We start from the raw sequence: 13,226 nt of genomic DNA, 5'->3' as shown, positions 1-13,226 counted from the left end.
TTTTTTTTTTCTTATTACCCGTATATACTCGAGTATAAGCCGACCGGAATATAAGCCGAGGCCCCTAATTTTACCACAAAAAATGGGGGGGGAAATGCAGCAGCTACTGGAAAATTTCAAAAATTAAAATGGTCAGAGTTTTTGGGTGCAGTAGTTGCTGGATGCTGGGAAAGGGGAGGGGGTGTTTTGGTTGTCTGTCTGCCCCTTCCCTGAGCTTGAGGACTGTTTGTTCTTCCCCCACTTGGAATTCAGTCTGGCTGAATATAGGGTATCTGCAGTGCTCCTATTAACCCCTTCCCGACGGAACTGGAGCAGATCCCCTATATTCAGTAGTCCGGGCACTTTCAGACACAGGGATACCTAATGTGTATGTGTTTCACAGTAATTTTCTACTTTTGTATGTATCCTAGGGAAAGGAGGGATTTAGAACTTTAGTTATTTATTTTTTTTTGCACTATTTTATGGGAGATTCTATACATTACTATTGTGGCTGGTCATAGACCCCCCTCCACAAAAACTGTGCTGAAAAATTTGTCTGATATTCGAGTATATACGGTAGTTAATATGGGAAATTGGCCTGGCCCATTGCACTGTCCCCCACCCAATGAATTAGCCGAAAATTATTTTAAAGAAAGTTCTCTTGTGGAACCCCTACTATAATTAACAAAAAAAAAAAGTCAGTTTTAAGCAGAGTGTTTTTTCTGCATTTACAGATGATACTGTTAAATATATTTTTTTTTTTTTAACTGTATATGGCTCCAAACAGTAATGCCGCTGAAAAATCATGGTTTCTGCAAAGGAGACTCCAATGCAAATGTGATCCCAGCTTATGTTTTACTGTTTATTTATATGGTGGTATTACTGGTTGGGGACTTTTTTTCTCCACTGCTTTCAGTATTGAGTCAGCAGACACCATTATAGTCAGTGGAGTGTTCCACTGACAGTGTGTAACCACGGTTGTAGCAGTTCAGGTCCTCCAACAGACTCGAATGAATGAGAGCTCGGTGCTAGTGTGAACCTAGCATTAGAGTTTTCTGCAGGTCTACACTGAGTTGCAGACAGCACATCTGCCTTAATGGTGGTGCAGGAAGCCAAAGTATTTAACGTATCTGCATCATAAAGACATCGTTTCAGTTGAATGAAGACATGTGGGCATCCAACTGAAGTGTTGTAGTAGCCCAGTTATGAATAACTGTCATACACAAAGACTGTTATAAATTGCAACTGAAGTCTACTTCATTTCCAATCCCCCTCTTCAAGATCCTACATGGCAATTCAAAAAAGGTGGTACAAAAGTAATGACCCGTAGTTAAAGGGTTATTACCATCACGATCATCCTATCTACCGTATACTGGTAGATTATGAAAGTGTAACAATTGTCCCTAAACACATTGCTTTAGCAATGCTGCTTTGTTTGCCTGCTATGCAAAATTATTCCTCCCATTGTTTACACATTTTTTTTTTCTTTTTTAAGACAGGCTTCATGTTTACACATAGTTGTCAAGGCACCGAGCTGGTTATTTTAACTTAAAGAGGACCTTTCACCATATCCGGGCACAGGCAGTGTTATATACTGCCGGAAAGCTGACAGTGCGCTGAATTCAGCGCACTGTCTGCTTTCCCGATCTGTGCCCGGTGTAAAGAGCTTACGGTGCCGGTACCGTAGTGCTCTATGGTCAGAAGGGCGTTTCTGACCATTAGCCAGAGACGTCCTTCTGCCTCGCGGCGCCAATCGCGCTGTACTGTGGAGCGGGGAGGAACGCCCCCTCCCTCTGCTCACACAGCTCGTCCATAGACGAGTATTATCAGGAGAGGGAGGGGGCGTTCCTCCCCGCTCCACAGCACAGCGCGATTGGCACCGCGAGGCATAAGGACGTCTCTGGCTAATGGTCAGAAACGCCCTTCTGACCATAGAGCACTACGGTACCGGCACCGTAAGCTCTTTACACCGGGCACAGATCGGGAAAGCAGACAGTGCGCTGAATTCAGCGCACTGTCAGCTTTCCGGCAGTATATAACACTGCCTGTGCCCGGATATGGTGAAAGGTCCTCTTTAAGTTGGATGACATGACCCACTCACAGCTCCCTGGAACTGTTGTTTACAGTTTGCTGATAAAGGCTCTGACATTGTTTAGCTTTTTATGTAAACACAAAATTAACAGAGTTTACTACAAGTAACCAGTGTCATGTAGTATACAATTAACTTTGCATATTTTATATATGATTTTTAGTAATCTAATAATCTCTCATAGTAAATGCAAGGGTTGAAGGCAGTGTGCCAAAACATACGTCAGATGCGTGTCAGCGGTACAGAGATATAGCTGATTATTATCTTTTGGTATGGGTATCCATGTTTGACTTCTTACTTATGTGTCTTTGCCTCCTTCACTTATTTATATGTGTCACTGTACCTTCATAATCTGTTGTATAAGATCAGTATATACTCATTAGCTTTAATGGCTGGCAGTAGGAAGCTTTAGTACTTAGCTTCTCACCATGATTATAGAACTTTTGATATTTTCTATACACCTCTGCTCCATTGTCTGACATTGTTTTTGCTGTGCCTGCATCTCTTTTATGTCTTTTAATCTGTTATTTAATAAAATTTATGTTTTATATTTCTATATTTGTTTCCAATTTTGTGTCATTCCCACAATATTTTTCTTTTCGGTTGATGATATTCTGTGGTATATTGACATATTTACTATGGGCTAATATAATTTGCACTAAGGGTTAACATGTTTGCGGGAATAACCCTTGATTGTGCATGGTTTGTACTATATTTGTTTCTCTGCTAAATGGCTAGGACACAGCTGAAATCCTGCCCTGACCATACATTTTATGACCCAAAATAACATGGGTCCCTACGATGTTGCGGACATAATCGGCCAGCACTTGTGGGTGCAGTACATCCATCTGTATGAGAACTTCATTTATTTTAATTCTTTCTCATTTTACCTAATTATATCCTTACCAATTCAAAAATGCTGGAGAATTTGTTATATATGGTATAAGCTTTTTAGATAGCACAACAAAGAGCAAAAACAAATGCTAAAAATCCAGAGTTAGTGACTTAATTGGAATATTACTATCTCCCCATTTCATCAGCTTTGCTTGCTGTCTTTTCTTCTCACTTCCTATATTCTTCCACAAGCTAGAAGGAGGAGGCTTTGATTGCGATGAACAGAACACTATGAAGTACCACAATATAGACCTAGCCATAATCATGAGCGATTATGTGTACTAGAAATGAATAAGATGCACAGTAAATGTATATTACATTACACATGTTTGTATAGAACACTTGACATGATTCTACAGAGAACAGACTCAGTGTTCTCTTTGCATTTACATAGGGAGCTAACAGACACAGCTCCTGGAGCCTTTATCAGCAAATTATAATTAGGTGAACTGATCATCCTGCAGGCAGAGCTGTAGATAACATCATCCATCCTGCTCATCACATAGGCCATGTGCCATGAAAACTATGTGTAAACAATGGGAGGAATAATTTCACATAGGAGGCAAGCAAAGAAGCATTGTTAAGCAATGTGTTTAGGAAAACTCTTGAATTTACATACGTGAGAATTATAGATCAGATCCTTGAGATGGAAATACCACTTTAATTATTTCATCCCCCAATGTCCACAACAGAACCACGCATTCATGTGATGCAAAAATAGATTTTATCGTATAGTGTTGCTTGGAAAGAAAAAGTATGTGATTCATATGAGCAAAACATGAAAGGGAAGGCAGATTAAGAAATATATTCTCTTAGACACCAAAGCATGTCAGACTGTTACATGGTGGGCTCTGCCCATTGAAAGAAGCCGCACTGCTTATCTTTACCAAAAGGGCAAACATAGAAATTTTTGCCATTGTTTGGGCCAATCTTCAATACTGTTCTCATAATACATCTCTTTCCATGGTTGCAGAACGGAAAATGCAGGTCAGCCCACTGAAAGAAAAGAACACAAAGATGTGTAAACAGTATGAGAATCGCTGCATCGATGACATTTCTCAAAGGTCAATTCCTCACAAAAGGAAGTAACTTGGCATTGGATTTGGTCTGTGAGGTCAAGCACTTTAGATTATCATTCTTCTAAGATCTTGAGGCTGGCCTAACGGACTACAAAATATCAGACGATTTTTACTGCAGCTTTCAATGTAAACAAACTCTCATGGTCAAAGTTACTAAGGTGGGGGGGAATGGAAAGGGGAGTAATACTGGGGTCTAGGAATGAGAGGAGAGCCATGCCGAGGATGAAGAATGATGGGCTATCAAACTAGGAAATGTGCACTTCAGCAGGGAAGTAAAGAAAAAAATGTATAACCCTTGAGGGTCTAGGGTCTTGCTGATTCTTATTCAGCTACATATGGACTGTCAGATTGGTACAAAGTTCTCCCATAAAGTCTGACTGGCAATAGCACAAACACAAAGTAATGGAAGTACATGCCCAGAGGAGTAGGGGCCCATGCCGCTGTAGTCTCCATCGCGACAGTACAGTTGCAGCATGACACTGCTCTGGCCAGATCAGCACCATACATGTGATCAGGGGTGTCCAGTTGAGGGGCACTGGCTGTTGGTAAGGTAATACTGACTATATGCTATGGATGGCAGGTCCTTTGGTCAGACTCTCCATTTTTACTACTTCTGGGGATTACGGCGTTTGTATTTATACACATGGTGTCCTACAGCTGCATTACTGGATCAAGACAGTATTTCACACACTGACAAGATTACCACCCCTCGCGCAGACTTATGAAAGTACAGACTGCATTACATGTCTGGGTAAACAGCAGGTGCAAGGAGAGACATGGAAAACATGTGAGGAATATTTAGGATCTTCTGGGATATTCTAGCACTGGCATTGTGATGTCTTCTTAGGGTATTTTTACACTGAGTTTTTTGGCAGTGGAAAAAAATCTGCTTCAGGAATTAGGAAAAGTTTTTTTGATGCAATTTTCTTTTATGAGGCGTTTTTTGGAACATTTTGAGGAGTTTTTAGTTTTTTGGGTTTTTTTGCTCCAGCACAGTGTATGGACCTGGAAACTACTCTTTGAAAAACGCTAGCGGTTAATGAAGCGGTTTTTGCAAAAACCGCGCCAAAAAAACTGGTTGTGGTTTTTCCGCCTCCCGTTGACTTCAATGGGTTTTTCCAGACGGAATCCACCTGAAGATAGGTAGTGTCACTTTTTTTCCCCCGCTAGCTGAAAAAAAAAACCGCTAGCGGCTCCCAATGAAATATGTGTGAGGCGTTTTTGCAGACCCTTAAGGTTTCTCTGCAGTAATGGAAACTACTTCTAAAAACAGACTTCAGTTGCCTTTCTGCACAATACTACAGCTCTATCTTATACCTAGACATGGTAGGGAGATTTATAAAGAATCAACTCCAGTCTTTCATATCCCTTGCGTCATTTATGACCATGTGCATCCTCCACATAGAGCGAAAGATATGAGATTTAAAGATATGAGCTTTAAATCCACGATTGCACCAGTGTTTTGCCGTAATTGATGATAGATCTGGCAGGGTTGATGGCTCCGCACCCAGTGTGCCCTCACCACTCCCCCTTATGGTGCTGGAAAGTTGCTTGGACAGATCAAAAACATCATAGACAATATAAAGATCAACTAGTGATTAAAAGGTCACAAAACTTTGGAAATGTGACATAGAATAATAACTAAGCCCACTAAATTAGAGGCTCTTACTCACACTCACTTATTCGTATATATATTTCTTATCTCCACTTAACCTCTTATTTTGCTCACTTTTCTACGAGTCAGTGTAGGCAAGAACAATCAGTATGTGTTTGTTACAGTGTATGAACAAGGTTTGGTGTAAGGGGCTAAGTTCACTTAAAGAATATAAAATTAAGCAACTTTGTAATGGGGTTTAAAGGTATTTTCTGGGGTGACATCTAGCAGGATTTCTAGCCAATCCGGACATATTCTTAGCTGGCTTGAATTTCTATCAATCAGAAAAGGGCGCCACCCAGAAACAAATAGAACCACCCATGAGGTAATGGTTATTACGAGTTGTCAACTGATTATGCTCTCCACCAATCAGGAAAGGGAACCACCAAGATTCCCACCAATCAGAGAGCAGCACTAGGTATAACTAGCAGCCACCGCTGCCTATGTCCCTCATTATTGGTTATTGTCTTGTTTGGCAGCCATTCTGTGCCTCAGAGAATGCAGCAGGATGAGCAGAATATCCAGAGCTGGACTGAAGTCTCTATTGTGCTGTATTCATCACTTTCTGAGGAAAGGCAACTATGCCAAACACTTCAGTGCTAACGATCCAGTATTTCTGGCTTCTGTAATGGAGTATTTGGCTAAGATCTTGTTCTTAGCAGATTATGAAGCCCAGACCTGGAGCTGTCACCATATAATACCCCATCACTTACAGCTGGCAATGCATCAGGATGTGGAGAAGGATGAACAGTTTAAAAAATATCACCATACCACATGGGGGCGATGTCACTTATGCACCAATCTGGGATGTATACCAGTGTGTCATCCAGGTACTGCCACTGCAGACTTCTAAATGACTCTTTCACAGACTCAACGGCCCTTAAGGGCCACTCAATGTGTAAAAAAAATAGAACTAATAAGTAGAGATGAGCGAACACTGTTCGGATCAGCCGATCCGAACAGCACACACCCATAGAAATGAATGGAAGCACCTGTGACGCTGACTTTGCCGGCGGCCAGCCGGCGTCACAGGTGCTTCCATTCATTTCTATGGGTGAGTGCTGTTCGAATCAGCTGATCCGAACAGTGTTCGCTCATCTCTACTAATAAGCAACTTATAATAAACTTGGCATTAAAAAAAGGCACAAAACAGTTGTTTGTAATTTTTCAAATACCACTTGTGACTAAAATAGTTACAAGTGGCGGTTTTACACGAGCCTCAGCATTTTTCTAAAAGTAGGAGGGGCAAGGAGTGGGTGGGGCCAATATCTTACACCATTTCTGTGGTGTAAATATTAACAGAAATCTACATCAGCTCTAAGCTGTAATCTTGTGCAGGGTCATAAAATTTACACCTCACCATGAACCTGGCAAATTCTAAGCCATCACAGGGTCCACCAAGACTAAATCTGCCCCAGTGTGGTATTTTGCCATGGCTTCTGATGAGCCTTCTATACTGAAATAAGTTTCAAAAATGCTTATGTGGAGTTTGCTGCAGATTTCACCCCCATACAGTGAAGAGATTGAATCTGAAGGCTTTTGGGATGAAATGTCAGCAAGTATGGCCAAGGTTAGCAATGTGGGGGGAAATGGAAAGGGGAGTCATGTTAGAGTACTGGAATGAGGGAACCCAGGTACCCACGCTGGGGTATTTAAAAGGGATTCCATGCTGGGAAACAGGAGAACAGCCATTCTGAGGACCACTATTTAAAGAAATTCCGTGCCTGGAACCAGGAGAGGTGGGAGCCATGCAGGTGACCAATAATGAGACAGCAGTCGAACTAGAAAATGAAGTGTGTGAGTTGTAGTGACTTGTGTATACGGCCATGGCTATTTTTTTTTTTTTTGTATTAGTACTAGTCAAAAACTAGCTCTGTGTAATAAGCTGCAGCATAAAATGTTTCTGGCACAATTTCTGGCTCTTTCATGATTGTTGGGGGGGCTGTACATGCTTGCTGACTCTATTAGACATTTTAACCTGCATTCTGTATACTTTTTTTTCTGTGCAAATTTGGGTATTTGGCTCAAAGAGGTTTCCCATGTATATTTTCTCCATGGAGTGCTATAGAGTAACCTGCATAGTCACAAGGTGTATAAAATGTGCATTACTAGTATGAAGATTAAATAAGGCTAGATCTTCAATGACATTATGAATGTAGCATTTTCACTGCCCTAAAATAGATACTCATAACTATTTCAATGTGACGGGAGATCTAGCTATCTGCGCCTTGGTGAATATGTATGACCGAATGCTCAGCTGAATCTAGGAAAACAAAAGTTACTCACTTCAAAATAGTCACATCGCACTTCCCTTGGTAGAGAGCAACTATAAAATTGTCTTCCTTTGTTCTCTCCATCTTTTTTTACAACACGAAGAACAGAGGGCCGGTTATGCTGACTGCAGTGGGGGCCGCTTGTGTTCGGTGGAGATGTGCCCCCTGTCATGTTAACACGAGGTGAACTGCAAGGAAGAGTCACAGGATTAAACAGTAGTAAAATGCAGAAATCTATTGCATAATGTAAAATAAGTCTAACATTAAAATGAGGCTAGAGGATTATGGTTCAATACATAATACATATGCAAGCAGTTTACATGACATCCCTGTCTGTGTTTTAGGAGATTATTCTGTTATTTAAAATATACTGCTAGGCTAAAAGTGATATAACATCCAATCCTCCAATGAGCCACCACAGTAACCCTTCATGACACTACTTTAGTCCATCTCAAAAACAGAATGAATAATTTTCTGTGCATTCAGTGTCTGTGTAGGGAAGAGCAGAGCTGTAGCTAAGAGCAGGGAGAAAGTCGGTCTCAGTTCTCACTAGCATAAGGGTTTCCATTCTTTGGAACCTTAAAAATGGAAACCCAATCCGCTTAAAAGTGGTTACCCAAGGAATACCCAATAGACTAACGGGGTGCGTTATGTTTCTGCCCAAAAAATGTGGAGATAAAAGTCTGCATTTTTCAAGCGGAATGGGGGATGGAATCTCCAAACGGAGACCAAGCGCTAGTGTGAACCAGGCTTATCCAAGAAAATGCTTTCAGAGACCTCAGGGGTTATGATATGTTAACTTCTAATTATGTTATAAACCCATTATCTTAACCAAAGATTGTATAAGGGAGGGCTCACACGGTGTAACGTCGCGCTATTTTGCAGCCGTGATTTTGCGGCCGCAAAATAGCGCAGCGCATACAATCCCCGCTCCCACTGAAATCAATGGGAGCAAGTACGGCCCGCAAAAGCTCCCGCGGCGTAGACGTGCCACGTTACACCGTGTGAACCTTCCCTAATACCGTATACTCTCCAATGGGCTATTGTTGGAATTGTTGTATACTACAACAGCACTATGTTGAAAATGCCTGCCTGAGCTCTTTCATATTGCCCATTCTATGAAGGTTACATGGCTGTAAGACAATCGGCAATTCAGAAAACTGAAGTGGCAGACGGCATAAAAGTCAGGGAGCATTCACACTACCGCCGCTTTCCGCCCTGGGATTTCCATCCTAAACCCCGGGGAAACTGGACAGGGGACTGCTTGTCGGCAGTCAACTTTAAAACCCATTCATCTGAAAGGGTTTATAAAGGTAACCGCCAGTGACTGTATGCAGCCTCTCCACCTGGAAACCGTCATTTTTTTTTTTTTTTTTTGCATGGATACAAAGTCCTGCACAAAAAAAAACTGGTTTCCAGGAGGAGAGGCTGCATAAAGACACCAGTGGTTACCTTAAAAAAACAAAACAAAAAAACACACATTTCAAATGAATAGGTTTTACAGCTGATTGCCGGCAAGTTGTCCCCTGTCTAGTTCCCATGAGGTTTAGGACAGAAACCCCAGGGCGGACAGCAGCGGCAGTGTAAACGCCCCCCTTAGCAAACTGGGTCTGCTTTTGTTTTCAGACATACCACCATTCTTGCTCTTGAAACCTTTGGTATTGCATCTTGGACCCACTAGGCCACATTTATGAATTATTGTCGGAATTGGAGTTTAAAAATTGCAAACCCCAGGGTTATGACTTTTTTTTTTGCGTTGGATCTCTGATATAAACCTAATAAAAACATGCCCAATTGAGTTTAATGATGAGCTGCAGTAATGGACACAACCAGCAGAGTAGAGTGGTGCTAAAGATCAGCTCCATTTTTCTGAACATGACTATTTGTAAGACGTGAGTGGATTTCTGCAAACTTCATTTAGATGAATAGGACAGTCACAGAAGTTTCTGGATCTAGTAAATAGTTAAACGAACAAAGTTTTATGTCCTGATAAAATGATGGGACTTTGAGTTTTTCAGGGTTGCTATACAGATGTCTTAAAGGCTATGCAGTATGTCAAGTACTGGAATAGTTCATTTATTTTTCATTACTGTTGGTCACAAATGCACACAATAGCTTAAATATGTAGTTGCAGCTGGTAACAGTGGCATGAATAAATGATACCTATACTAGGAGTATATGCAATGATGGAATAATATTTTAATCATTTTCTGAGGTTCTGTCACAGAGAAAACAAAGTGACATTTCTAGAAGGCAATTACGGAGTCGCATTGTTTTAATGGCATGGAAGGAGATATGTGCAGAGAAATGGAGTTAACAAGGATCAGAGTAGGTGAGAGAATGAACGCTTGACAGGTTTTTTTCAAAAAATTTTTATGTTTTCTCAACTTTACAAAAATCATAAGATTAAGAGGAAATAGGAGAAAAAAAAAAGCTTTTTTGTTTTAACTTTTAAATAAGACCTCTAGGGAAACAACTTTTCATCACTGCATCCTCACCTGATTGAAGTTCACTCTATAACATATGTATATTAGATTTACCTCCCTGCCATTCAATCTCCTTTTTGCCTCTGATCAAAGAACATCTTGCATTGAGATTTTACTCTACTTTCTGTCCCTGTTATGCCTCAGCACATAACTACATGGTTGGCTAGAGCCAGTACCATCTCTTCCTTCTCCCTATATTCTCCTGAATAAGCTAATAGATCATAGATATACAGAGAGGCTGAACAGTCATCGGTTACATTAGAATTGTGCAAGCTTTTATCTTCCTTTGTGGAGAACTTCTATAATACAGTTTATGTAATTACTTTTTTATGTGCATGTAACATATAGATCACCATAGACTAAGTAGAAAAAGTGCATCACCAAAGACTGTTACTATGCAATGACAGATAAAAGCAGGAAGAGCGAGCAGGTGAGAGAAAGACACCTAGATTATCATAGCCGCAGACACATGCGGATTTATATACTGATAGCGGACAGTGATCCGAATTCAGCAAACTGTCGGCTTTTCCGTTATGTGCCCCGGGGCTGGAGATAACGGTACTGATGTCTTCCCACAGTCAGAAGGGTGTTCCTGACAGTCACGCTGGGCTGTGAGGAATGCCCCACCTGACAGTACTCGTTCATAGCTCTGTACTTTCAGAGGGGGCATGCCCTACTGCCCAGCAATGACGCCAAGCTGTGAGGAAAGCCCCCCCCCCAATGACTTACTGCACTCATCCATGGACTAGTACTGGGGGAGCGTCATTGCTGGGCGGTAAGGAAAACCTCCTCTGACAGTACAGGGCTATGGACTTTTTACCAGTATATAAAACCGCATGTGCCTGAAAGGTCCTCTTTAATCCTGGTCAGAGAATTAATCCATTTTACTTAGACTGCCAAACAAGAATTTGGAGATCCAAGTTTGGTTCAGTAGAGCTATAGAATGTTTGGGCCATATGACAAATGCAGAAGTTAAGTCAGGCTAAGGCCAAGTCGAGCTATGTGCATCTCTAATGTATACGAGTACATTACAAACACCCACCGAAAGTTACTAGTAAACGTTCAGTGTGAAAGTGTGTGATCCAACATGAAAGAGGTCACAGCATTTGTCCAAGCATCATGGCCCTTCAAAAAAGTGATGGCAGGTGTGTGGAGAGTCAGACTCCCAAACAATCTAACATTGATGACCTATCCTAAGGACTATCTATATGGAAACAATTGAAAACCACTCTAAGACTGTACCAGTAAAGAGTAGACATACATAGTACAAAGTAATAGTGTGTTTTTATCACAGGACATGTAACCCTTATAAAATCGATTTGCCCTAACGGGCATGCTATGTTTTTATTTTGTGGCGTTTTTGTGTGCCATATGACAATATAGCCCAAAATGTCTGCCATGATATCACGTTCCAAAGCAAGCAGAAATTTGATTAGAATTGCAGAAATTTGATTAGAATTGACATTGATAGAATAATACAATTTTGTGATGGGAAAGCACTAAGGCTGATAATGTAGCCCAGATTACAGTTTCTTGCCTCCAAGGGGCTTGACAGATGAATGTGTAAGATAAGGGTTAACTGTAGTCAAGTGGAAAGTTTGGTTTGGGTTGGAGATGTGCTCTAAATGGATTTTTTCATAAAAACAATCCCTGTCCATGTGCCCTATAATGGCATAGGGATATCAAAGAGGGCAGTCCCCCATTGTGGATTCTTCACTTCTGTGAAAGCACAATTGAGCAGTCATTGCACTACCAGCACGGCCATTACTTGCGCGGCCAACACATGGTAAGCCATTTCGCCTGCCTTGTTCGCTGCAAGAAAATATGTTGACTAGTCTTCCAAATATTGGCACCCATGTTTATCAACACAGAACAGACCTACAATTTTTTGTACTACTAAAATTAAAGGGGTTGTCCAGTTTCACACAAATACTGAGACACAAATATTATTGTTCCTATAATGAAAAGTTGTACAATTTTTCAATATTCTTTCTGTATCAATGCCTCACAGTTTCCTAGATCTCTGCTTGCTGTCATTCATTCTGCTTACTTCCAGTGGATAAAAGTCCATGGTCATGTGATGAGTACGCAGGTGTAAAGCTCATTACAGATGTCTAATTACTGTGCTGTGACTATAACGAGCTGTGCCCTGTGTCCATCACATGACCATGGGACTGATTTTTATCCACTGGAAGCAAGCATAATGAATGACAGCAAGCAGAGATCTAGGAAACTGTGAGGAATGAATACAGAACACACTGGGAAATTGTATAACATTTCATTATATAAACTACTAGAGGGAGGACCCGGCTTCGCACGGGTATATTACATTTTATGTTTGTGTAGTGGCCCCATAAGAATTGTCCAATTTTGCACTGGTGTATTTTGTATGTGGTTTGTGTGTATGTCCATAAGCGTCATGTGATTATGTGTATCTCATTTTGGATATCAGTGAAAAACCTGTGATCAGTTGTTATGGATACCTGGAGTAAAGCTGTATCTAATCCTTCCTCGTGTAGTACTGTGTTTAGACGCAAGTATCTAATCCTTGTTGGTGTAGTACTGTGTGCAGATGCACATATCTAATCCTCCGGCGTGTGGTACTGTGTGCAGATGTGTGTATCTAATCCTCCCCCGTGTGGCATTGTGTGAAGAGGCACGTATTTAATCCTCCGGTAAGTGAAAGTGTGTGCAGACGTGCATATCTAATCTTACGGCATGTGGTACTATGTGCAGATGCGCGTATCTAATCCTCTGGCGTGTGGTACTGTG

The 13,226-nt window shown here is 41.1% G+C and overlaps 1 protein-coding gene across 1 annotated transcript in view; it reads right to left on the bottom strand.

The window, feature by feature from the left end:
* Nucleotides 1–3,798: 3,798 nt before the first annotated feature.
* The window catches only part of NEIL3 (nei like DNA glycosylase 3), a 29,780-nt gene continuing 20,352 nt past the window's right edge, over nt 3,799–13,226 (bottom strand). Inside the window, exons 10-11 of the mRNA XM_075265840.1 lie at nt 7,982–8,156; nt 3,799–3,958 (exon numbers count right to left, since the gene is read on the bottom strand). Of these exons, the coding sequence (XP_075121941.1) occupies nt 3,800–3,958; nt 7,982–8,156 (334 nt within the window). The 3' untranslated portion in view covers nt 3,799. The remainder of the gene's footprint in view (nt 3,959–7,981; nt 8,157–13,226) is intronic.

The sequence above is a fragment of the Leptodactylus fuscus genome, chromosome 1 (assembly GCF_031893055.1).
Source record: "Leptodactylus fuscus isolate aLepFus1 chromosome 1, aLepFus1.hap2, whole genome shotgun sequence".
Taxonomy (NCBI): Eukaryota; Metazoa; Chordata; class Amphibia; order Anura; family Leptodactylidae; genus Leptodactylus; species Leptodactylus fuscus.
Note: the sequence above shows the minus strand (reverse complement) of the source record. Positions and strands in the feature narration are given on the sequence as shown.